This window comes from Ylistrum balloti, unplaced genomic scaffold (assembly GCF_031769215.1).
Source record: "Ylistrum balloti isolate Yb309-2 unplaced genomic scaffold, AGI_CSIRO_Ybal_v1 Utg370502, whole genome shotgun sequence".
NCBI lineage: Eukaryota > Metazoa > Mollusca > Bivalvia > Pectinida > Pectinidae > Ylistrum > Ylistrum balloti.
Window position 1 is genome coordinate 227,687 of NW_026782325.1, and position 25,458 is coordinate 253,144.

The 25,458-nt window shown below is 32.8% G+C and overlaps 2 protein-coding genes across 2 annotated transcripts; one reads left to right on the forward strand and one right to left on the reverse strand.

Annotated features, from left to right (window-relative positions):
* Nucleotides 1-1,640: 1,640 nt before the first annotated feature.
* On the reverse strand, nt 1,641-14,508 carry LOC132555525 (ubiquitin-conjugating enzyme E2 Q2-like). Its single transcript, XM_060219873.1, has 12 exons — nt 14,237-14,508; nt 13,305-13,409; nt 11,773-11,874; nt 11,335-11,447; nt 10,732-10,828; nt 10,443-10,527; nt 8,912-8,972; nt 8,536-8,626; nt 7,190-7,297; nt 6,345-6,440; nt 5,715-5,781; nt 1,641-4,633 (listed from the first exon to the last, which is right to left on the reverse strand). The coding sequence occupies exons 1-12, from the start codon at nt 14,396-14,398 to the stop codon at nt 4,602-4,604; spliced, it is 1,119 nt and encodes a 372-aa protein (XP_060075856.1). The 5' UTR covers nt 14,399-14,508; the 3' UTR covers nt 1,641-4,601.
* Nucleotides 14,509-17,986: 3,478 nt separating this feature from the next.
* Nucleotides 17,987-19,269, forward strand: LOC132555521 (uncharacterized). Its single transcript, XM_060219869.1, has 2 exons — nt 17,987-18,232; nt 18,656-19,269. Exons 1-2 carry the CDS (start codon nt 18,023-18,025, stop codon nt 18,830-18,832), a joined length of 387 nt encoding a protein of 128 aa, XP_060075852.1. The 5' UTR covers nt 17,987-18,022; the 3' UTR covers nt 18,833-19,269.
* Nucleotides 19,270-25,458: the final 6,189 nt, after the last annotated feature.

The window sequence follows — 25,458 nt, forward strand, 5'->3', positions numbered from 1 at the left end:
TTTTAACTCTCAAAATGGTCTACTTTAATAACGTTTTCAATGTCTGTACTATTTTATCTCGATATGACCGCTACATTCTTAAAAATGTGATCTGTACACACCGATTATCGTTGGAATGTGCGGGGAAAAGTTCTATACACACTGGTTATCGTTGGACTGTGCGGGGAAAAGTTCTATACACACTGGTTATCGTTGGACTGTGCGGGGAAAAGTTCTATACACACCGGTTTTCGTTGGACTGTGCGGGGAAAAGTTCTATACACACCGATTATCGTTGGAATGTGCGGGGAAAAGTTCTATACACACTGGTTATCGTTGGACTGTGCGGGGAAAAGTTCTATACACACTGGTTATCGTTGGACTGTGCGGGGAAAAGTTCTATACACACTGGTTATCGTTGGACTGTGCGAGGAAAAGTTCTATACACACCGGTTTTCGTTGGACTGTGCGGGGGAAAGTTCTATACACACCGATTATCGTTGGAATGTGCGGGGAAAATTTTGTGTAAAATGTACTGACAATCACTTAATATTATTGAAAATAAGAACATCTAGTCTCACAATACTGTATACGTTTGTAGGCTAAACATTTTTCAAGTAGATGTTGATTCATTTGCTAGGTAATAAGATACAGTGTGTTAAAATATCCTGCTTTGTTGTTTTGTTATAACATCAGTAGTCGTAAACCACCAATCACACGGAGGGAAAAAGGGAAAACTTTATATTTGTTTTTGTTAATAAAGTGAAATAAACACAACACCCAGCCGGCTATAACAGTTCAGTCAAATACATGCTATCTTCTTTTCTGTTTTGACTTCCAATCAAAATGGGTTTGTCCCCACGGAAACGTCAAATAAAGTAAAATAAACAAATGAATATATTAATTCAGAATCAATTTTTCTTATTTCTGGTCAACACTTTTTATCTTTGAGGATTATCCCTGCTACGTTTACAGCATCTTAAATCTTAAATAATCTTTAACATTTACATCATAACTAGAATTGTGGAATTTGAAAAGGACTTTCTAAGAAATATCGTTATGGAGGCTGTCAAATTCCTAGAGGAAACCTACATGATAAATTTGAGATTCAACTACTTCTCGAGCGATAGTAATAAGTCAAAATCTAATCAATTTGTCTGTCTCCCACTCCTTTAAGAGATATGTCCCAAAATTTAACATACACGTCTATTGTATAAAGGAAACCTACTTACGGATTATGATAAATAACTTCTGTATTTTTCAATTAATAGCATAACAAAGATTGTTTAAGGATAAAATGCAAACATTGGACAACATTTTGTTTGCTACATTTATCAATCCATCGACAGTCAAAGTCGTTCTTAAGTCAGTTTTCCCTGAACTAGCTGGCGAACAACACGCAAGGGGTCGTCAGATGCCATCCAGAGCCATTAGGGTAGAGTTTTGTCCAAGGACACAACCTGTTCAGCAGTTTCCTGAGAAACAGAAACCTCCACACGGAACATCGACCTACACATGTCGGACCCTCAATTGAAGCAGAAAAGGCCAACACTCCATCATTGATGGTCCTGATCTCTTGACTAAAATGAAACAGTTATTTGAACACCTCACCATATTGTATTTCATATCAAATAGAAAGAAATAAAGAAAAATTCTTGGAACATTATTTTATTCATTTATTGACTTCTGTTTCAGTGGTACAATTCATATATAACATTTTTATGTCAACAGCTCCCATTGCCTGTGACATTAAACATTAAACAAACAGCTCAGAAAATCACACAAATTGTACATGTATACTAATAAAAACAGACAGGTTGTGTGGCAGTACAACTTTTTTTGGGATTTATTCTCTTACAACGTTAATCATCAATAAAAACTTTTATTCATTTTTTTTTTAAAAACAAAAACAAAAATCGGCCATACATAATTTATAACAAGACAACATTTGCAATTGCCAATAAGATCCCTACATAATTTCAAAGACACAATAGCTGATACAATAGTTACATATAAATTTTCCATAATTTTGTTTACAATTATATTGATATCATAATCAGATAAGTATTCCCTAATACCTTACACATTCTGTGTTGGGGTCACATATACCAAACCGTTCAATAAAATATTCCAATTACCATACCTGGAGATGTTGTAGCAGGTTAAAAACACTTGTACACCATTTACAACTTTCACTCCAGCCAAACAACATCAGCAGTCTACCATAATACTTCATGGTTGGAAACTACTAAATAATCATATTCTATAGAGTACCATCTGCAAGATTGTCATGTATCTAGTGCAAATAAAAAAGAATTTCTGAAACAAGAAACATGAAACCTGATATTTTCAAGGTAACCCAATGCACATATGTTACCGTAAGTTTAGTGTGTACAAGTATTTTTGTAAAGTGATTACCCAATGTTTTCTAAAATACACACATTTATTACACATTTGTCTTTTTTTTTTATTAAAATCAAATTTGACTTTTCTATTGTTTTGTTGGTGGTATTTTAACATGCGTCAATTCATTCGGTTTAAGATAAATAAATGTCTAGAGTGTTGAATATACTTTTAGTTTAGCTAACCTAGATTTTAATTTTAGATAAATCTGTGGGTCAAGATTTACAAACGTGTATGACGATGAATATTCATTTATAATATTGTTGACAATGAATTTTTCTATAAATGATTTTTCAGTCAAAATTAACACCATGTTGAATAAACAGATCTAAAATGGTTGTCTCATTAGCATTGATTTTGGATTTATTGTGAACCGATTCTGTCAAAATTGACCAACTGATACTGTTACAAAATATGAAAATCTTTTAATGCATCTGCCATGAATGATAAAAAGCATCAACTAGATACAAGTAATTACCACAGGAGCCATAAAGTGTTGAAGTTGTTAAATAGGGTCCATGTAATATAATGAAATACTAAATTATAAAAGATAAAATTGTTATGTGGATCCAGTTAAAACTGATGAAGGAGTTGATAGCAAAATAGGTATAGCTCCATTAAACAGACAGAAAACTGCATGAAAAAGTTAGGTGCATAGCTTTAAGTCATACCAATACTGAATATAAATTGTGTGGTGATTCTGGTTCTAACTTAAGAAGTTGATTTCATAATTCATTTGGAAGCCAGACACACAGACGCAATAGAAGTTGGAATCAACATATTCCCTGTAAATACCTGATATGTGGCTAATTTGCAGACAGTAAAGAAATGAAGATATTCCGACTTCTGGCAGTCAACACTTTGATACATGAATAGAAGATGTAAATGAATTGTTAAATCTTAATAATTAAGGACATTTTCTATATGTTTGCTATCTACATTAACAACCACAGGCTTTCTCTGTGTTCTGCAACAACTTCTTACAGTTTTATTTTCATATCACAAAACAGGCAATCTAATCCAGTGTACAACTAAGGGATTTACTGCACCAAGAGCCAAATTTCACTTTTCTATAGCTTTGTTTGAGTTTTTTTTTTGTTTTGTTATTTCATACAAGAAAAGAAGAAATAAAGGGATGGGCTGAAACTACTGAAAAAAAAACTTGTGTTATGGATACAATATCCATTAAAATGAAGATGAACTACACTTCAGGACTAGAATTCCATCCTAAAAACTTTAACCTGGAAATGTCTGCAACAACAATATGACCTGTCTGGCAAGACATATTTTACATGTACAGTTACTTAACATACAAAAAAACTCAAGTTACACATTATATGCTTTCACACTCACAATCTCCCAAAACACACAATAACCATTCACAATAAAATCACTCATTCGTGCCTACATCATTCCAGTCTTCCTCACAAACTATCTGATAATCCTCTAATGCAGTCCTCCAATCTTTCAAACAAATACCTTGCGAAGCACATCACAAGAACAAAGAAGAAGTGGCAGAAAGACAGAAAAGAATGAAGGACATGAATCAATACCATGGTCAAATGTTCAGGTTTTTGTAATCATGAATATAATCTGTTTCAAATGGGGAAAAGCAATTTTCAAAAATTATCATTTACTGTAATTTTTTCTAAAAAGGGAGACAATCATATGGATAACAAAACGTTTTACATTTTAAAATCATAATTTTTTAATCTAGAGGTGACTGGTGCCAACAGTTCAGCATATTATTTTTGTGATATGCTACAGATATGACAATTAAAGCAAACCATACAAAAGCATTCCTGTTGATAAGACATGGTCGAAAATTCTAGGTGAAACTAACTACAGATCAATAAATATAGGCTTTATAACATGAGGAAGAAACAATCTGAGATTGTTTTGAGGATTCAGGGTCTGGCATACAATATTCTGTCTTTATCAGTGCAAAGCGTCTTCATTAAAAACTGTTGCAATTGGCTCACAGAGGACTATGTGCGTCCGTCAAACACATTCTGCTGACAAGAAGATAGCTGAATGGTGCTGCGTATAGGATATTCATTTCTCTGTGAAATGCATTCTAGAATGTTTATCAGTACAAGAACACAGTGTACTGCAAAGTAGGCAACATAGGTGATTTTCCTTTTAGACAGTCTCAGCATGATGATGAATTAAATGTCACAGAAAAAAAAAGAAGAAAAATCAGCCATCAACCAATAGTTCTAGCCATCTTCTTTTGGGGGAGTGAACCATCCTGAAAAAGCAAGTGAAAACACTGTTAAATCAAAGTCAAGAGGTGCTAACAAAAAAAAACTAAACTAGAAGACATGACTAGTTCTTACAAAAGATACCATTCAAACGATAATATTGCCTTCAAGACATCATTATTAATACAAGTACTGACCAGTCAAACAAATTCATCAAAAACTAATAATACGTTTGATGGAAATATCATGTTAAGAAATTCATAACTCAATGCTTAAAATTACAAGACAGCTTGTTCCTAATTTTGTATAAAATGTGCAGATGGCATGAAACAACTTTACAATAAACAGAATATATCAGTTTTGAGCAATATTACTTAATGAAACATTAATAACAAATATCATAACAATCTCTTGTTTTCCTTATTTGAATCTGTAAGAATTAACTACATATAATTGAGCACACTTTTTTTTTTAAAAAAGATGAGTTAAAGTAAAAAATCAGGTTTAAAATACTGAAATAAATCAACACAACATTTGAATATCTTCCTTTAAATAATGGTTTGTATCTCTGTTGACATTTTTTCTTTTTTAAAGCTAAAGTATGATTTATAAGACACTTCTCAATTACGGATGTGGGTCAATATGGTGTTGTATCAATCCAGAAGAAAAATACTGACCAATGGTTAAAACCCAAAGGTCCATATTTTTCTATAACAACATATTAACTTAAATCAAAGGTTTTTAATTTCTTTATCACACATTTACAAGTAATGTGCTTGCCTTGTATAAATTTAGAAAAATATTCCAACAAATATGTTAATAACAAATGTATTTATTTTCTGAAATGAGTACAAAATTCTAAAACCTTTAAATGCCTGAGTAAAAAATATAGCAAATTATCCTCACAGAAAAAATAGATCATATCCAAGGTGTCCATATGATCTTGAAGCTCTAAGTTTAGAAACATGGTGTCCACATGGTCCTGAAGTTCTTAATTTAGTAACATTGAGTATATATTGAGCAGTATTTAACAAACTCTTATCCCATGAAAACACAGGAAAAATCTTGATAAAATATGGTAAGGCACACAAGCAATACAGTATGAAGCTGTTCTTAACTAACACTCACCATTTTTTTCATGAATCTTCACTAAAGATTTGAAAGACTGTTGGGCTCTAGCTAAACTGTACTGATTCTGAAAAGAAACACACATTTCAGTTTTTTCTAAATGTGGAGATAAGTGCAAAAATTTCCTATGTATTTAGACCTGCAACTTAGATATTATCTACACTATAAATGTATATTGCCCATAAATACCAGACATGTCTTGGCATATGACTAATACTGTTGCTTTTTTGGTACAAATATTTATGACCTTATCGTATTAAGTGTTTAAAGCAAAAACTCTTTTTTTTTTTATTTTACATGGAAATCATGAAATGGTTGTAATTTGATTATAATAATTTAATTTTCAAGGTATTATCTCACATAATTGAATTTTATCCTCAAAAAAAAGAGAGCATAATTCATATTGTCAACCTTTAAAACTTAAATTTTATAACAATACAAGCTCTCATTATTCAACAGATAAACATTAATAGAACTACTGTACACATACCCACAACATACTGGACCGAAATTAGTGAAGTCATAATGGTTTTAAACAAATCCAGCACTGAATGATACAAGGTTAGCACTACACAAATAGTACATTCACAGTAAAGCAATAAAATCTTCAGCTTTACATTCTTGTTTTACCTTTGATGCAGAAAATTGGATTCGAGCTTTCCCTTTAACAAGAGTTGCTGCGATCTGCATGATAACAGACTCCATACTGTATACTATGCTCCATCCCTGAAGGTATAAATTACATTTTGACATTTTAAAATTATAACAATTATCACACCACTAGAAATTGACCCCTACTACAGGTTAATAATGAGATTGATGTACATGTATGCTCTATTGAATCACTTCAGTAGTGACAGCATTTCACTTTTAAATAGATAATGGTTGGATCTTGGTTTCCCCAAACAATCATCGTCATTGATTATATGTTAAGTTATATCTGAAGTAAATATATCAAAAGTAACATTCCACGAGAACTATTATATATTATAGTACTTAATAAAATGGCTGCGATGACTTCAAATATCATACTCTTTTTGTTTGTATCCATCTTGAATCTCAAAATAAGATCAAACATAGTATAAACAATTTGATCCTTTATGGAATTTGTGGATAGATTCATGATCCTTTCATTAGCAACCAATACAAATTTGAGCAGGTAGAGGAAAAGACTAAGTAGTGATGCAGTTTTATTTTTTATCAGCTTACCATCTGATGATGGTAGGCTATCAAAAAAAGCAAGACTTGATGTACGGTTTCAGATTTGTCCTTAAAACACATTTCATCTTAAAGTGTTTGTCAATTTCATTTCTTAAATACAACACTTGAATATTTTATAAAAATTTACTCTAACACTTATGACGGAGATACATGCAAATTAAATTGTACATATTCAAATTATTACATTTCAATCATGCATCAATTAATATTTTTCAACATTTGAACATAGGTAGCCTAGAGGTATATTTGCTTACCTGTCGTGTAAGAAGCTCCATACAAATAGCGCCCCCTCCTAAAACATAGCCTCCTTGTAACACAGGAGTTATCACACGCACAAACGGTGGCTCTGAAGGGTAGTTGTCCTGTAAAATATTCAACCATTCTACATATATGTAATGCTGCCAGAAAAGGTATATGGGTAGACTTTTTGCCCTTTTGCTAACAGGGCGAAAATAAAGGTAGGCCAAGTTTCATGTTGAAGATGGTATGTATCCGTCAGGTATTTCAGGGCAAATTAAAGACTAAATAAACCAATTAAAAAAAAAAAGTTTTCTCCGAGTGGGAAAAAAGCTTGGCAAATTTTCCCCACAAATAGATTTCCTTTATGCCACACTAGAAATCAAAGTCTTACAATCCTTACCATTGAAAGCTGATATATCTTTATCTTAACTTGGATAATCCAAACACAGAAGACAATGAATGGATGTAGCTTACAGACTTGCTTCATACCAGATAATTGATATTATTAACTATTCTAAGATTAAATTGAAGCATGGAATTCAATGCAAGAATACATTTCACCCAAAATACATGTAACATATTATGTGTTCCTCTATAAACACTGCTTTCCACAGGTGTTGCTAATCACTTAAAGTAAAGTCCATACATGAAACAGTGGCCAAGAGTATATTCTTGAAACCTGTATAAGACTGTATATAAGCCATTAGGGTCAAGGTCAAAGGTCAAGACTCCACGACTCTACATCAGTACCAAAACAATGCATTCTCATGTTAAACCCATTTCTCAAGCTTGATGTCTTACAATAAACACTAACCGAGATTTGCACTGAAAAATCTATATTTTAGTATTTATGGTCAAAGGTCAAGAAGTTGCAGTGACCACATTTTACTGCACAACATATTGTCTTCTGATGTTTCACCTATTTTGGAATCCAAAGTTTGACATCCATACATGAAAGTGACTGAGATATCACTCCTAACATCTGTATTTCAGTGTTTACAGAGTGACCTCATTCCAGTATGTGACATATTGCCTTCTGAAGTTTTAAGTATCAGATTCCAAAATTTTACATCTAAACATGAAACAGTAATCAGCATTGCAGAGAAAGATAAAAACAGAAGACAATTACTATAAAATACCACTGACAATCATTGCTAGTAATTACCATTTATTTTTTGTGAAACGTTTGTAATATATTAATACAGATAAATGATGTACTAGTTTTTTCCATGTAAACCTATATAAAGAAGTAACCAACATATTGTGTGTCAGATGACATGACGTGAACAAATTCAAGGAATCCAAGTGCAACCTACAGAACCTGTTGACGGAGTTTTAAGTTGTAAGTAACAGTACATACCTTAAAAGTAAAATTAAGAAGAATATGGTCCCTGCCTTCCTTTTCCTTGAAAGTTTGAAGATCAGTGTACAACGAACTATCTGGATCCACCCTAACAAATAATCAAAGACACAGAGTTAAAGAAATTTCAAATGTGGTTAAAATATTAAAAACATATTTCCCACAACACCATTATGATTCTTTTTTAACAGATATGACTATAATTGCTTGTTTTATCATGGTTTTTCATTCATTTGACAAGAGATCTTAGGTTACTGAAGGATAAAAAGTATTTTAAGGCGTTAAAGTTATATGAATGCCTTTGGAATCTGCCGCAGCTTTGTAAAGCCAAGTGAAAGAGCAATTATAAGCTTTACAGACACATAAATCTACTTACTTTTTTAATTTAATACTCCACTCATAAAGTGAATCATTGACTAGATCTACTGTGTAGATTCCTGAAAAAGAAATAAAAATTATTACCACATTAAATAAAACACTGAAACCACCACAGGTTATCATTATCATTTATCAGGGTGTAGATGTCGTGCATTGGTAATATTGTAAAGAGATGAAAAGAATGATTTTCTTTATAGCAGCAGATTTTGATGTAACAATACTAAGAATTATGTTACCAATATATTAAAACCTCAATCAGGAATACATTCCTATAGGGCCACACAAATTAGCATGACCAAAGGAGGAAGGAAATGGGCCGTCACTTTGCCTACATGAACCATAATGAAGTATACATCAATCTGATCTATGATCATGTAAGATAAAAAATTTAAGCATATTATCTATAATTAGACATGAAAAATCTAAATAATTTTGTAGCCAAATTTTAAAACTATTCCTAACTTCAGGGGTTTATAACTCTGTCAGAACGGAAAGAACTTTTTATAACATCAGGTGAGACTGGTAAGAAGATACCTGACAAACAGGCAGAGTTGAAGGAAACCAATAATCTCTCTAATTTTCCTTGTATTCAAATGGGTATTGGTATTGACTAATAAAACCCCAAACAGTCAGTTCAAACAATACTCATTCAACTTCATCACTCTGACTATCAATTTTCGTCCTTTTAATTTAGGGAAATAAAACAGATGGAGTTTCTGAGAAAAAAATATTCGACACTGAGAAATAAAATTTCAAAGCAGGTGACAGAAGAACCCATTAACAAAAACAAGAATTGTTAATGAACTGAATAATAAACAAATGAAAAAAAATATGATGCCGTTTTACATCCGAAGTAAATTTCAACCAAATTATGAGTACTTTTAAAACAAGAGGCTCAGAGGGCCTGTATTGCTCACCTGGATCTTTATGACCAACAGTACTCTATCTGTGGATATGTTCCACGTTTAACACATTTGACCCCTGTGAACTTCGACAATGGGTTAATGTCATTTCTTTTTGCAAACATTGTTGGGCTTCATCCAAGGAACCTTCCAGCCATATATAATGATTCTATGCATTCCGGTATTTTGGAAGAAGATGTTTAAAGGTTTTAACACATTTGACCTCTGTGACCTTGAATATGGGTCGAAGTCATTTCTTTTTGCAAACATTGTTGGGCTTCATCAAAGGAACCTTCCAGCCCTTTGGGCCAGGTGAGCTAAAAATCTTTCCCTTGTGTAATAAATTTTCTGGGATGTCACTAAATAATGTGAAATTGATTGTTAGCTTTCTCTATCTATTAAAGGTCCTCTGATCTAATATTGAAATTGAAAAAGGATTGCATCTCTTACAGAAACAACTATCTATTTCATCAGCATAATGAAGGCAAGATTTCTTCCTGTGTAATATCTGCTATTTCAAGTAACAGTTTTCCTTGAATATTTATTGACTATCTGCAGCAAATGTGAGTCACTCTTCCTAAAAAAGCACCACAGTAATCAGTGGAGAAACCTTAATTTGTCTTTTACCTTTTTTAAAACTGTCTGAGCGGTAAATATCTCTCAGTTCTTTCATTAGACGATCTGTGGCTTGCACTGATCCTGACACGGAACCCTGACGGGAGAAAAAGAAAAGAAAAAAAAAATCAAAATCAATCACTTTTATTGGTTCAATACATATTTTCACGTCTCTTTTATTTTGAATGCCAAATGGACATTTTGAACAATATTCTCTTTTAAAAATGAAGGCAGTTCCCTTTTTTTTTCTTTTTCCAATCCTGTATGGTTAGTGTGAGAAATAGACTTATATATCACTTACCTTGAGATAATCTTGCCTTTGATTCTGTCTAAGTCGTTCTAATACCATTAAATTGTCTGTATCAATACCGGCTACCTCCTCTTTCATTCTCTGATCACTATCGTAACAAAGAAGTGAGCTGATATTCCAGAATGCAGTATTTTCAAGACTTTTTTCTAGAAATTTCAATTAATACTCAGAAATTTAAATTCATACACAAAACAATCCCACCACAAATTAAAAAGTATGATTATTTATCATGTATAGTTTTTTTATGTTTGCCATTTAATAGATGAAATTTTTAATCATATTTGAGAATATGAAGTATTAAATAGTTTTGAATACCAATTTTTCAAAATTTACTTTTTTTCCCTTCTTTGTTTTATCTTAAGGTCAACTTTGCTTCGAAACAGCTGAGACATGATCAAATAATCATTAAATCCTACATACAATAATAATTTTTTTTCAGTAAATATAAACAAACTCCTTAAATATTTTATATTTATAAATTTTGGTCGAGTTTCTGCTATCCACTAAATGAACAGAACTCAAATTTCAAGACTACATATAATTTACTTCAAACTAAAGTTTGATATTTGTTACATCCCAAGTTAGAAAAATTACTTTTGAGGATCCTCTTCCATATCATCATGACAAACTTCCTCTTCTCCATCGTCGTCTTCTACTTCCTGTTCTTCATCTTCGTCATCCTCATCTTCATCAGAAATTTCCATGCCCTGCAAAATTCATGTGTATTTTCTCAATTCCATAAACAGACTAATTTCTAACCCAAATAATTTTACTATATTACAATAAAATAATTGATGTACTTGGTATATTTTCAGTCATATCAACCAGCAATGATAAAATTTTGTATTTGACAACAGGCAAACTATCACATCTGTTACGATTTGGTTGCAAATTTAATGTACTGAATCAAGTTCAAATGAAATTCGGATGAATTAAAATGAAATAGAAATATAAGAGAACATTAAATGACTCAATCTGATTCAGCTTACATCATTAATGGAAGCACATTCATTAAAATTGAGGTACACATACCCTTTCTGTTAGTGCATGGTCTATATGGGACATAGCCTCGGGTACAGGGACTTCATTCAAGCGACAAAGTGTCGTTACTAACATCTTCACTTGTTGCAGTATCTGTGAGAAAAATTTCAAGTAGTAAAATGAAAAATAACCTGGACCAATTAGCATTATTAGCAACACAAGGCAGCATCGTAGATGATATGAATCCCTCACTCCAGAAACTAATCAATACCATATAACATTTTGATAGACATCATTAACCACCATATCCAACTGAATACCTTTTTAAATAATACTTTTCCTTCTACAGCCTCATCAGGAGGCGCTAAAATATTTTAACTCCAGAAGGTTGAGACTTCTAAACAGAGATGATGGCTTTGAGTATCTGCTATGTGTAAAAAGTTTCTGGACCAGTTAATTAATGCAGCTGGTAGAGTAAGGATGTTGAATATCTATTTAGAGTAAGAATGACTTCAATTTTGACCCTTGGAAGTTGAGATGCAATTTAGTACAAAAGATGATGTTTTGACAAAATTAATAATGTCTTCTTGCTTTTGATACCGTTTTCTGGAGTACTGCATATTGATTAAGGAATGGTCAAGTATACAGAAGTATAACATATGTTGAATATTAGTCTGTGATGCCGTTTGACTTTCTTGTACTATCAAGAGCTGAGTTTCAACAAAATTCCATTAAACAAGTGTAGGAGGAGTTGCACTTATAAGGTTCAGAACAGATGGACAAACAGACAAGGTGTCGTCTTTTTACACTCCCCCAACTTGTTTGAGAATGCTATCAAAAGTAAATAAAAAACATATACCTGGTAGACAAGTTTGGTCAGTACAAGTCAAAAGCAACACAGAGTTAGCAAATAGGGACCATGGGGCACCTATGCATGCAATTTAGAAAAAGAGCCAGTGAGCTCTTCTTAAGAATCATGAAATAGCGATAACAAGAATTGTTTACAAAACAGATGGCCATAAGGAAATAAAATCTTAACCAGAGGTGTATATGTAACAGAGGTCGTTTTCATTTCAATGCCCCTGCTAGGATTTAAACCTGGGACCTCTGGTTTACTAGTCTGATGCTCAACATATCAAGCTATATTGCAGCTAGTATTTACCAGGGTTCCATTTAGATTTCTTTTTAGTTAGTTTTACTTTCGTATTTTTATATATTATTCAAACACTAATGAATAATTTCACTTCCTCGTATGAAATTCCTTCTATCGATCTAGTCGTTTGGTTGATATGATGCACGGTTTGCAAGCATTTGAGGGAGCATGGATAAAATATGTTAAGACTTTTCCCAGTAATGTTAAAAAAAAAAAAAAGCAAATTGCTTACAATGTAATACATTGGCAAGCAAATTGAGACTGTTATTACTCTGAAAAAGTTAAAGATGTCATGTACATACAAATAAATAGATCTTGAGGAAACTCAAATTTCTGTTGTCTTCATTTACATATTTTTCAAAAGTTTTACGATAGTGTATAGTCTATTAAAGCTTATGACTTATTTCATTAGATGTAACATTTCAATTACATTATTTTTTGTAGGTGGGGCCCTTTCCAGTTCTTGGATTGCAGCACTGATATAACTGTCATCATCATCTATGTACCACATTGGAGCCATCTGTGGATATGTCTCCTGAAACAGAAATTAAACAATATATTATAAATAATTTTACTGGGCTATATACTGTATGGTCTGATAATCACACTACTCTAGCAACCCCAACCCCATCTCTTTTTTTATTTATGAGACTGACTAATTTTGAATGGGAGACTCTCCAACACCACAATTAACCCAGGAGTTTTTGTTGACTACCAATACCTTTCATGTAGTACCTAAGCAGAAACTGAACCAATGTCTCTGACTGAGAGACAGAAACTGTATGTTAACACTAATGATCACGACAGGCCACACTGACCATATCCTGTTACAAAAATAACACGTTCAACAACTTCCACATGAAATAATTCAATAATCAGGATAATTATGCAACCAAATGCACAGTATTGTGATTAGAATTTAGTTAGAAGAGTGAACGTGGTTCGAAGTCCTTGTCCTTTTAATAATAATAATAAATGTACTGAAAAAGAGTGTCAGCAAGACAACCCAAATACAAGTTTATATATACCGGAAAAGTATGATTTCATCGTACCACTTCCGTCTGACAGTTCAAATGAGAAATAACTGGCGTGTTTTTTCAAATGTTAAAACAGTTTTTTATGGGCTTTTCGTTAAAACGGTATAAATATATATAGTATTAAGTCAGATAATCGCTTTTTACGCTATGAACTTATATCATTGTCATCATAATGACCCAGACGACATCCCTTGCATTGTTTGGTTAGGAACAAAGATCTGGATAAATGGAGAGCAACAACCAGCTGCTCTGAATCCCACACAACTAGTCACTGCTATGTTCATAGTAACATATAATTGTGTCTAAAACAAACAACCGCTCTCACCGTGATATTGCCATGAATACGGTGTTTGTCACCATTTCTGTCGATAAATCGACACGATATCTCGTCAACTGAGACTGTCAGAATCTGAAACCGTTCGTTTTGTCTGGGGAAAGTGCTCTCCAGGATCCGTATGTCCTGTTTCAGATTTTCTAAACACGCCATGACTGGTCCGTTCGTGGTAAATTCATTTGGAATTACGAATTGGTAGAGACAGTTGCAGTTAAGACATCCTCAAAATTAAATAAAAAGTTTCTTCAGGATGGCAATGTTATGATCGAGGAAACATGGCGAAGAAGTTTGTACGCATGCGTACAAAGTTTTCTTCTATAGCTTGTTCTATATTTCATCGTTCCCTTTCGCCTGCAATAAAATATAGTCTGTTCTGAAAATGTGTTGTGACAAAAAATAACTATACTTATCCATTTGTACATGTAAAGGGCAAAGTCTAATGATAAACGTATCGAAAAGTATGGAACAATACACAAAGATATAATAATTCAAAATAATTTTGTACGATGGACATGTATCTAGACTAGTGCTCGCATGAATGTTTTACAACTTATGAGGCGATAAATATGTAGGAACTAGAAAAGTAAACACTGATGCTATCGATTCCACAGTAAATTTATTGCGAATTAGTTAAAAAAAAAAGTGTGTATAATTACTTTCAGTCCATGTATCTTAACAAACCTACAATTAAAACTATTTATCAAAGCATGTCTCTTATCAAATGTCAAAATACTTTAAGCTAACTATGATGTCGAAGATGGGTTAAACTTCATCCCAATAAGATATACCTGTAGGGTCTTTTGGTTATTGATAAGAACTCGTTTGAAATCACAGTTTACCACTGTGATCGGCATTGGAACTTGGCCAAGGTCATTCATTTGAACAAGATTGATAACATTTCACCACAATATACTACTGACCAACTATGAGTCCAATCGAATCAAATTATTATCAGATGTTTAATTTAAGTTCTTTGCTTCTTTACACTGATATCTGACAGTTATTATCGACATTTTCTTAGAAGGTATGGCGAGCAAGGCATGGACAGACAGAAGCGTTACGAAAAGTAATTTTGGATAGATCAGACTTCAGTCGCGATGTGGTACACGGCGGAAATAGGTACTCGTATGTACCAATTTTCATAATGAAAAAAAAGTGACACGGGCATGTATTGACTAGTACCAATATATCTGAAGAGATGTGGATGGTTTAAGCACGGACTTGTATATTGTCTATATTTAAGTCCGTGGTTTAAGGGAATCTCGTTTTAATCGGATGTAAAAAGGTTTGATATTTGTTAAAATGGCATACGCACAAGACTTGCTTTGTATATTACACAGTAAAGTGTAATAGAAGTTTTGAACGTTTAACATGTGAATAATTACATTTAGAAAGATGGGGAGTGTACGGGACTTGGGACGAAGATCACAGGAAGCTGTAGAAAAGTCAACAATTTAAGGTTTTTAATTTTTTTTTCTGGATGTAACACAACAATTAAACACGAAACATAGATATAAGTTAAATTTCCATTCATTTGCATAAGAATAGGCGGAGAATCTAGTCATAATATTTCCGACCATTGAAAAGAACATCATGAAAATTCAGAACTTCCAATCATTATCATCATCATGATCATCTTGATGTTGATAACCTTCTTTAAATCATATAATTTTACTGTAAATCGAAATTTACCGCACTATGTATTTAGTCATTGTCCTCGGGTGTTTTGTATCGCATCATTACAAGTGCAGTGTGCATGCATGTCCAATGGTTGGTTCACCAACGACGAAATATCAAAGATTGGATATAAAACAACAAAAGAATCGATAGTCTAGCGCGAGCAGACCTAACTCTAGCCGTATTCCGAAATACAATCGATATTCACAAATACTATAATCAGGAATCAAAATGCTCGATCCTGATACGTTTTTATAAAAAGAAATCGTCATTAAGAATCGATGTTTCTATAATAGGGTACAAATTAGACAAGAATAAAGAAAAAACATTTCAATTGATCGGTCAGTGGCATATGATATATACATGCAAACATACGTGAGGATTGCAGGTGGCGTTTGAATTATGAAAGCTTGATCCGGTTGTAAATGATTAATTTCCTGACGAGTCTCAAGTGGCTATGATTTGCTATACTGTTAAAAATGTCTGTAACTAGAGGGGAAATACTTGTATAATGTATCGCCCGATTCCTTGAATATGAAGTGCTGAATGAAATATCAATTTGAACTTATGGAATACCGCAAACTGTACACATAGACATGCTATATACGTTGTAGATATGACATGAGTCATATGGGCCTGGCACTGGTTATCACACTTTTCTTACCCAGTAAATGACATGTTTAGGCAGAATTTCCATGATATCGATAAAAAAAATCCCCTGTATATCACATGACGTATTTTGTACTTTGTAAAACAAACCTTATCTTGTCATGTATGTGATGCATATTTGCAATTTAAAAATATAGATTCTGTTTCTTATTGCCAATCATGTTTAAACTTATTTGTCCTTGTATTGGCTGGTGACTACCTCACTGAACATTATACGAGAGACCCGTCACCGCTTGATGACATCCAATGATCTTTGGGGAAAATGTCTTGCCGAAGGACACAACGTCGACATCACACACCTGTTGGATTTTTAGCTTCCTGTGAAACACAAGCCCCGAGATCATAGATAAAAATATAAAAAAAACTTATATCCCCAAAAGAGAGGACGTGATGAGGAAATATCATTAGTGATCACCAAAGCAAAAGAATGAAAGTATATAGATTTCCGTAAATCACAACCACTTTGAAAATATATAGATCTGTAACTGATTGTGATACTTATATGAATATATTTACAATGTACCAACGTGTATATAATATCCGGAAGAAATGCTGACTAATCAATTCTCGCTAGACATGATGGCGATAATTAATTTTCCCCGAAATCCTTGAATTCATGTTAATCTCGCGTAATCTAATTTCTCAGCACCGAACAAAAATTTACTGTGGCATGTTCACAACCTAAGTTGTGGAACAGATGTTATACATAGCGGTTTACAAGTTTTATCTCTTGGTAGCTGCAATGTCGTACCTTCGGACGACAGACTACGAGTCTCAGACTTCTTTCCTGGAAGGAGTCTACCGCTTGGTTGGAGAGGCCTTCTTTTCGGCGTTAGACTAGGGAGCCAGCTAGGATCGAATCCTAGCGGATGAATGGAAATAAATAACGATCTCTACTGGACACAAATCATTTTTCCCAAACAAATCAAGTATTTATTTGAATAGATATAAAACGAATATTTAATTTATTTAATTACTTAATTCTTCTCTTTTGTTTGACCAAATCATGGTCTTAAAAAGAAACAAACAGTAACTAAAAACTTCAGAATCGATTTTTTTTACGACATGTGAAAAAATCCGGCATAAATCTGAACTAATATAGTTTAGATAAGATAAAATGTCGCAGTATGCTAAAAGAATGCGTCAAAGCAGAGTGTCGGGTCAGGAGAACGGTTAAATCTGGATTTATTAGTTTATTAATGTTGCTGTTAATAGGATGATCCGGAAAATAAAGTCTACAAATAGTCAGGATATTATTTATTGAATATCACATCGTAGTTCCGAAAAAGCTTGAACTACGTATAATATGTACAGAAGCGTCCCCGCGATAGATAGAAAATATTGAGAGCCCGCCTTGCGTTTAAAATGGATAATTTGCTTTGTTGATTTACGATATCGTACGTGGACTATCGGTTGTGTCATTGCTTCAAAATGAAACACAAGATCCAGTCATACGGGTCAGAAGATGAGCCGTATTGCAAAATTCCACGAATAGGAGAAAATAACATTTTTGAGGATTCTTTGTCGGTTTTGATTTTAAAACACCAACATACGAAAAAACGAAAACATCAAACGCAGAACGTGGCTGATGATGACATTATTGTTGATATGGAAGCTAAGAAACGAAGGATATTCAAGATGGTTAGCAGCAACCACATTGTAATATAAAATCAATTAAAAGATATGGAAATTTTACAATTATAATCTGTTAGTGTCTTAATCGCACACACCATGTGTTTTGAGTTAAATTGAATATTTGAGATGACCATGGTATCTATCTTTGTGGTTTTAGCACACCACGCCCAAAGGACCGGTGAGCGTGTCTTGATTTAGTGACTGTTCGTACATAACAGATTGTGTATAAGATATCTTGTGAAACACTCAACAGATCATTTAGGATTTTGACAGGTGAAATATTTCCCCATCAACATCACTACTAACGTAATAAGAATTATTCTGACACGCTATCATTTTTTTTTCAGCAGATGACTATCGAAAAAATACCCTGTGGATGATCTAATTTCAAACATTTTATTAAATTCTGTTTCTTTTTCTACATTATAGGAAATGTACTCAGAAGTTCAACACAAAACGAACAGTGATGGTGTTGTAAATGAGGAAATGGATTCTGATTATACATGTGGACATTCAACAGACTGCAAAACTGAAAAGTTAGAATTTTCTTGCTACAATTTCTGGAGATCACCCTTACCAGCTGTTGATTTGTGTGAATTTGGATGACTTATTTTTGTTCATTGAATCTGATGTATATTACCATGTGTACAACGTATGGATCTTTCCATCTATTTTAAAATGCACAAAATTAAGAACATTTTGACAAACTTAAGAATCAAAATCGTTCATAGCAGACATGCTCCACATGTACTTCTCAGACTTATACTGTATGTTGACACAACAAAGTCAAAACATAAGACTAATTTACGAACACTGGTACCTGCTACTGCAGAGTACAAGATGTATTACACTAAATAGTAGGTAATTGAGGTACTAGCATAAATGATATCATCTTTTTGCATATTATAATTATGTAGAACTGGGGAAATTACATGGCAGATGTATAAAGTGAAGCTTCAATTTTTCCTACAAGTGGACGTTATATTTCTTGTTGGGGACTTCTTTGCCATCACTGCTTTTCATTAAAAAGTTATGTTTTTGATTGACAACTGTTTGAGTTATTTTTATAGTCAGTTATATATATTTATTGTCAACCTGCCTTCAGACATCTCTTTCAAAAACAACATCAGAATAATATTGTATTAACAAAATTGTAAATCAAGCTCAAGATCAACAAACAAGGGCTTAACATTTATTAACAAAAGAAGTGCTTAATATATGGAGGCCTTTGAAAAGGTGGGGCAACAGTGGTTAAGGCGTCTGACCATCTTCATTACTAGCCCTCCACTTCTGGGCTGCAGGTTCAAGATCTATGTGGGGAAGTTCTCTGGGAACTCCAGCTTTCCTCAACCACCCCAACCTGACATGTTGGATTGGTTTGTTGTTGCTTTACTTCCTTTTAACAGCCAGAGGTTTGGATGGTAGTAAAAGGCAGAGTTCCTGGAGAAAAACCACTGATGTGTGACTAGTACCTGTCCATAATATTCTTGGCTGTTAACAATATGTAAAGCAATAATAAACCAGACTTTAAAAAGTATAAGGACAGGAAGACAAAGTATTTAGGAAGTTCATACCTATTGAAATAGCAAGCTCAATCCAAGTAATGCCATATCCTCAAAATGAGAATTGAGTCAGTGAAGAAACCACATGGCATCAAACTTCATATTACACAAATAAACAGAATACTTCCTAATGAAATCATGATATGATGACCATACAACATTTCTATGTAATCTTTATCAACCTACATCTCTCAAAAACCTGTGTTTCCCAGTCAGCTTTGACACGGATCACAAAATTTGTGAAAAGCAGAACATGCCCTGAAATTTATCAGATTGACTGTGATCTGTAAACAAACAAGGTTAGAAAAAACATGTTTGATTACAAGTTCATTTTGTAATGCAAACTTTCTTAATTGCTACAATATCATACACTTTCATATTGATGTGAATGTACATATTTCTACAGTAATCTTATTGCACAACTTTTTTGTGCTGATATATGGTGTAAGTATGGCTATGTGTACATGTAATAGGGTCAATTTTTATTAAAACTGTGCTGCCATTAAATGTACGTCAGGTTTTCTGCGTTGTCTACTTAACTACTTGTGCATGTATATATGTTGTGTACGCATGTCCAGTTTACCTATGTGACATTATACGTATATATGTGTCCAGGTATTGTCTCATTCTTTGTCATTGGCTGGGTTTTTAGTGGACAACTGTCTTTTCACTGGTACAGAGGTTTCGGCATTCAAGGCTGTATGCCAAGCGAATCTCCCAATTTATTGTTCAGGACAATAGATTGGTACATGACCATAGTGACCCTTGACCCATTGTCAGGAGTCTTTGACTCAGTCTAAATTCGAATAAATACCAGGTATCAAGTGAAACCGGACAAAGGCATTCGTCCCTTATTTACACCATTTATTACATACACTTTCTTTATGTTAGTAATATAGCAATTATTGTGAAAGTGTGATTCCATCATGGAACTAATCTATTAAATGGATGTACTAAAAATTGATTGCACTGAATTGAGTGCATTTAAATTATTGTCTGAAGTAATTTTACAGGTAAAGTTTCATTAATGCAGATGTTACTCTTTCCGAGCTTGACCCCTGCTAGATTTTAACTCCTAGCATCACACTGAAGGCTCTCAGGAGAAATGTAATTGCTATTTGGCAAGAATATAGATATTCATAACCAATTGATATAAAGTGGTATTTTCTTAATAGTAATTGTACAATACTTTGAGGTAGCTGGATAGTACATGATTCCACTGGTGTCCTCAGAGATTTCATACTTTTAGGTCATCTGACCTGAAGGGTCATGATAACCATTGTGCTTCGTCCATTGTCGTGCGCTGTGTGCTGTCATCCGTCCATCGTCCTATGTGTGTAAACTTTTGACATTTTGAACTTCTAAAGTTTCATCACTGGATTGAGCTCAAATTTGCATGAAATGATCCTGAGATGGTCCTAACTTAGTGTTTATTTTTCAGGTATGTCTGAAATCCAAGATGGCAGCCATCTTGAAAAACATATTTAAACTCCATTGAGCTAAAAATTGGTGGAAACGTTAAGGAAAGGTAGCCAACAAAGTGTTGTTATTTTTCGACCTTGTCAAAACTTTGACACAGCAACCAGGGAAGCTATGATTACTCAATCATGATTTTCCTGTGCAACACCTATTTCAAACTTCTTCTCAAGTTTCACCAGTTGGGTTGAGCTCCAACTTTACTGTCAAAAAATGGGTAACACTTGTAACAGTTACCTTCACCTCACCGAAACTACCATCTTCATCGTGGAAAACAGCTTCTTAGTAAGATTTAATTCAAAGTAGAAAAAATAGCCCTTCTCCCTGCTGAAAGTTTTTGTAGTCAGATGATTGTTAAGGCCTGTGGCCCTCTTGTTCAATAACTCCTGTCCAAATGGAGAAGATGTAGCACATTTTAGCTCAATTTCATCAGTTGAATTTTGAATTGAGGAAAATGTCAGCCAATTTCTGATATCTATTGTTTTTTTCTTCCATTACCATGCACAACATCTGTCTTTGTAAAATGTTTCTTCCTACTTTTTATTCAAGCCTGTATGTCTTTCGAGCAATACATTTTTCAAGCATTGATCTATTTTGTAAAGAAAACCCACAAAACATCAGATAAATCATCTCTGAAAACAGTTTTATTGATAACCCATACAAAACACAATAGTAGTGTGATCATGATGAATGTGCAAGAAGTATTATACACACCACAAAAAGTGTAACAGATCTCTGAATCAGGGTAAATAAATGTGAAGCTTAAGCCTGATATGTGTTATGTGTATATTCTAATGCTGCAGGAACAAGTTAATTTTCAATTCCACCGTCTACAATTTGCATTCTCTTGTATTTTTAATTTCTCAACTTATTGAACTGAGCAAACAAGAGAAAAAGTGTTCTGAATTAATTAAAAAAATTCAATAAATAAAAAAAATCATATTTTAAATCAAAATGGAAATACTAAAGGAACAAATGTTTCAACATGGTTTCAGAAACCTGATGATAATAATGGATTCTTGAAAACTGACAGAAAATAAGTTACCAATATTATATCTATCATGATTTCCAATATAGTTATAAATGTGTAGCAACCAATACATGAAATATCAAATAAAATTGGTCCCTGTATAATATACACACATTTTCATATTTCCTGATTCCCATTTTTCAACACAAGTTGAATAGCAATCATACCAGTGTTACTTAGATATCAATATGATCCATGAATAAACAAATTTGCCTATCAGTTTGTGACAGTTTTGAAATATATACAAATATATGGAATATGCAAAAAGATTTTTGTACGTTAATATTCATTCTTTTCAAGTGATAGTTTAATAAACATCCATATTCAAATGATTTCATCTTTTAAGAAATCCTTCTGATTATAACATAGCTATATGTTTTACATGACACACATAATGTTATCCAATTATGATAAAAGATAAAAGGAAATATCTGTTCAGTTTTGTTAACAACCCTACATTTCATTTTCCTTCTTAGTATTTGTATCTTTGAGTTGATATCTGAAATACTGATTCAGTCACTGGAGACTTTGACAAAAAAACCCCAGAGATATGATGAAATAATTACACAGTACTCCATAAATCCTGTTCAAGTGTCTAGAAGTCTATTTATCGCGTTGCAAAGACTTGAAAATTTAAACTTAACTCAGCTTGTATTTAATTGGCAAGAAACCTGAATTACTAAAAGCACCATTTGCTCCAGCTCAACAGTTAATTTAAGATGTTTTAAGTACAGTAACCTAGAAATTCATATTGAAAAAAAATTCATAAATAGTTAAACAATGAACAACATCGTGTTCTTATCATTTCTGGAATAAATGCAACATAATTACAAAAAAATGTATTGATCTACCTTCTGGAATAGATGCAACATAATTACAAAAAATGTATTGATCTACCTTCCAGTTCCATAGACCAACACCCGACAATGTGTAGTTAACAGAATGAGAGCAATAGGTCAATAAAAATGTATAAATTGTTTTAATTGGGATATAAATTGGAAATAACGTTTGCATATTCTAGTACAAGTTTTTGGTAAGGGAAAGTTTAGAATTACAAACTGTGTAATTTGCTAATGGCATAGTGATATTGTCTCTTCCTTTACCAATGGCACAAAATTACCCTGAGCCTGAGAACTACACTTGTATAAATGCCGTATATAAGAAGATTGACCGCTTTAATTCCTTAAGTATCTGAGTACGTTCGATTACAATCCGACCAACCCCTTCTCAATTCGAAACGTGACATTTTCAGTTTACATGATGGTGAATTTCTAAAGTAATTACATATGAAGATGTATATAAGTGGTACACTGTTTTTGAAAGGTTCATGTTCAAATAAGGCACCATATAACACATTAAACAGATATAAATACTGTGAAATTACAAACCAATAGTATTTCATTGTCCAGTAATAAGCCCATCTATTCAATCACATAACAAATCAATATTTAATTGTCCTGAAATAAGCCCATCCATTCATTATAATTACAAACCAATTATGACTAATTTTCCAGTAATAAAGTCAATCAGTTAAGTCAATTTAGAAATCAATATTTCATTGTCCTGAAATAAGCCCATCTATTCAGTTGAAGACCTATTGTGGCCAGCTGGGCTTATTGCTGAACAATATACATTAACAAAATACTGGTAACTTGAATACTCGTAATTTTTAATGTGAAGGCTAATTATGACATTAAATAAACAATTTAACCAATTGCAGATACCATAATCTTTCTCTATGCATTATAACTTCAGAATATAAGTCTGACCAATCAAAAATGAAAACTTGATCTTACTTTTACTTAAAAACAATAGAAACACTGTGATCGACACTCGAACCAATAAACTAAAATGTGCAAATAGAAAACTGTAAGTTCTGCTGCTTTTAGAATGGAAAACTAAATATAAATGTATGCAGGTGTACTATACATACATATCACAGCACTAGTACATACATGTAGCAATACAGGTTATATTATTGGCATCAATTCGTAGCATCAATTCATAGCTATCCTATTACTCAAGGGACCAATGCCAAAATTGCTGTAGGAACTTACTAACATACTATTTTCTTTATTTATTATAAAATTTGCACTGTAGAGAAAAAGTTATCTCCCTTTAACAAGTACCAATAACATTGCTAACCTTCATCTGTGATTTTTCCTATAAAGTCATGTCATGTTACAAATCATAATATTGTTTGTGTACGTACAAACATAAGAATGCTTGTGCACACAATAGTTATCTACGATGTATTGAACTTTTTGATATGTTTGATAAGGAGTTATTATTTGTTTTTTGTAATTAGATGGGTCAGAGTTCTTACCTAAAAATAACACTATGTCTGCTTTTACATTACTGACAGAAAGGGTCAAAACTGAAAAATGAGAGGTAGACACAGATTGGAACCATGGTTGGTCAAGATTAATAGGTACATTCAACATTTGCATAATTTCTCAGGATTCCTGTATACACATTTTTAATTTGAGAAATACATGATATTAAGATAGTTTAAAATATTAGGGGTTTCAGTGTATCAGGGTATACTTCTTAACAAACTCTAAAAATGCACAAAGGATCTTTTCTCACATCAGGTACATTACTGGCATACTCATTGATAATGAAATAGGTTTGTGCCATCTAGAGCATAATGAAAACGCAGCCTTGGACAATCATAAACAATAACAGTAACATATGTAGAGATTATTACAAAATATACAATGATTCCTTTTTACCAACCACACTTCAAATTTTATCATATCTTTCATGAAGACATTTTTGTACAGATCTATACATGTCAAATAAATTACACATACTGCATATAATATTATCAAATTGTGTCAGATATTTGAAAATATCATGAGTACCAAATATCACAGATTGTTAAATCTAAATCTATTTTAATCATTATAAGATACAAACTGTGATGTACACGTCATTGTAGCTTCTTATCACCTCTTTCTTAGGAGATTTTTTGAACTTCCAGTTTCAAAGAGGTATTTTATGTCATCAACTGAAATGTGTCAAACGTAACATGATGGACAATAAACTATACATATGCAAGTTTTACCCATCCATAATCAGAAATTTAAGGCAGAAACAATTAGTGCATTGATATAATCAGTGTAGAAATTCATTTTTGCAGATGATTTCACTATATATAA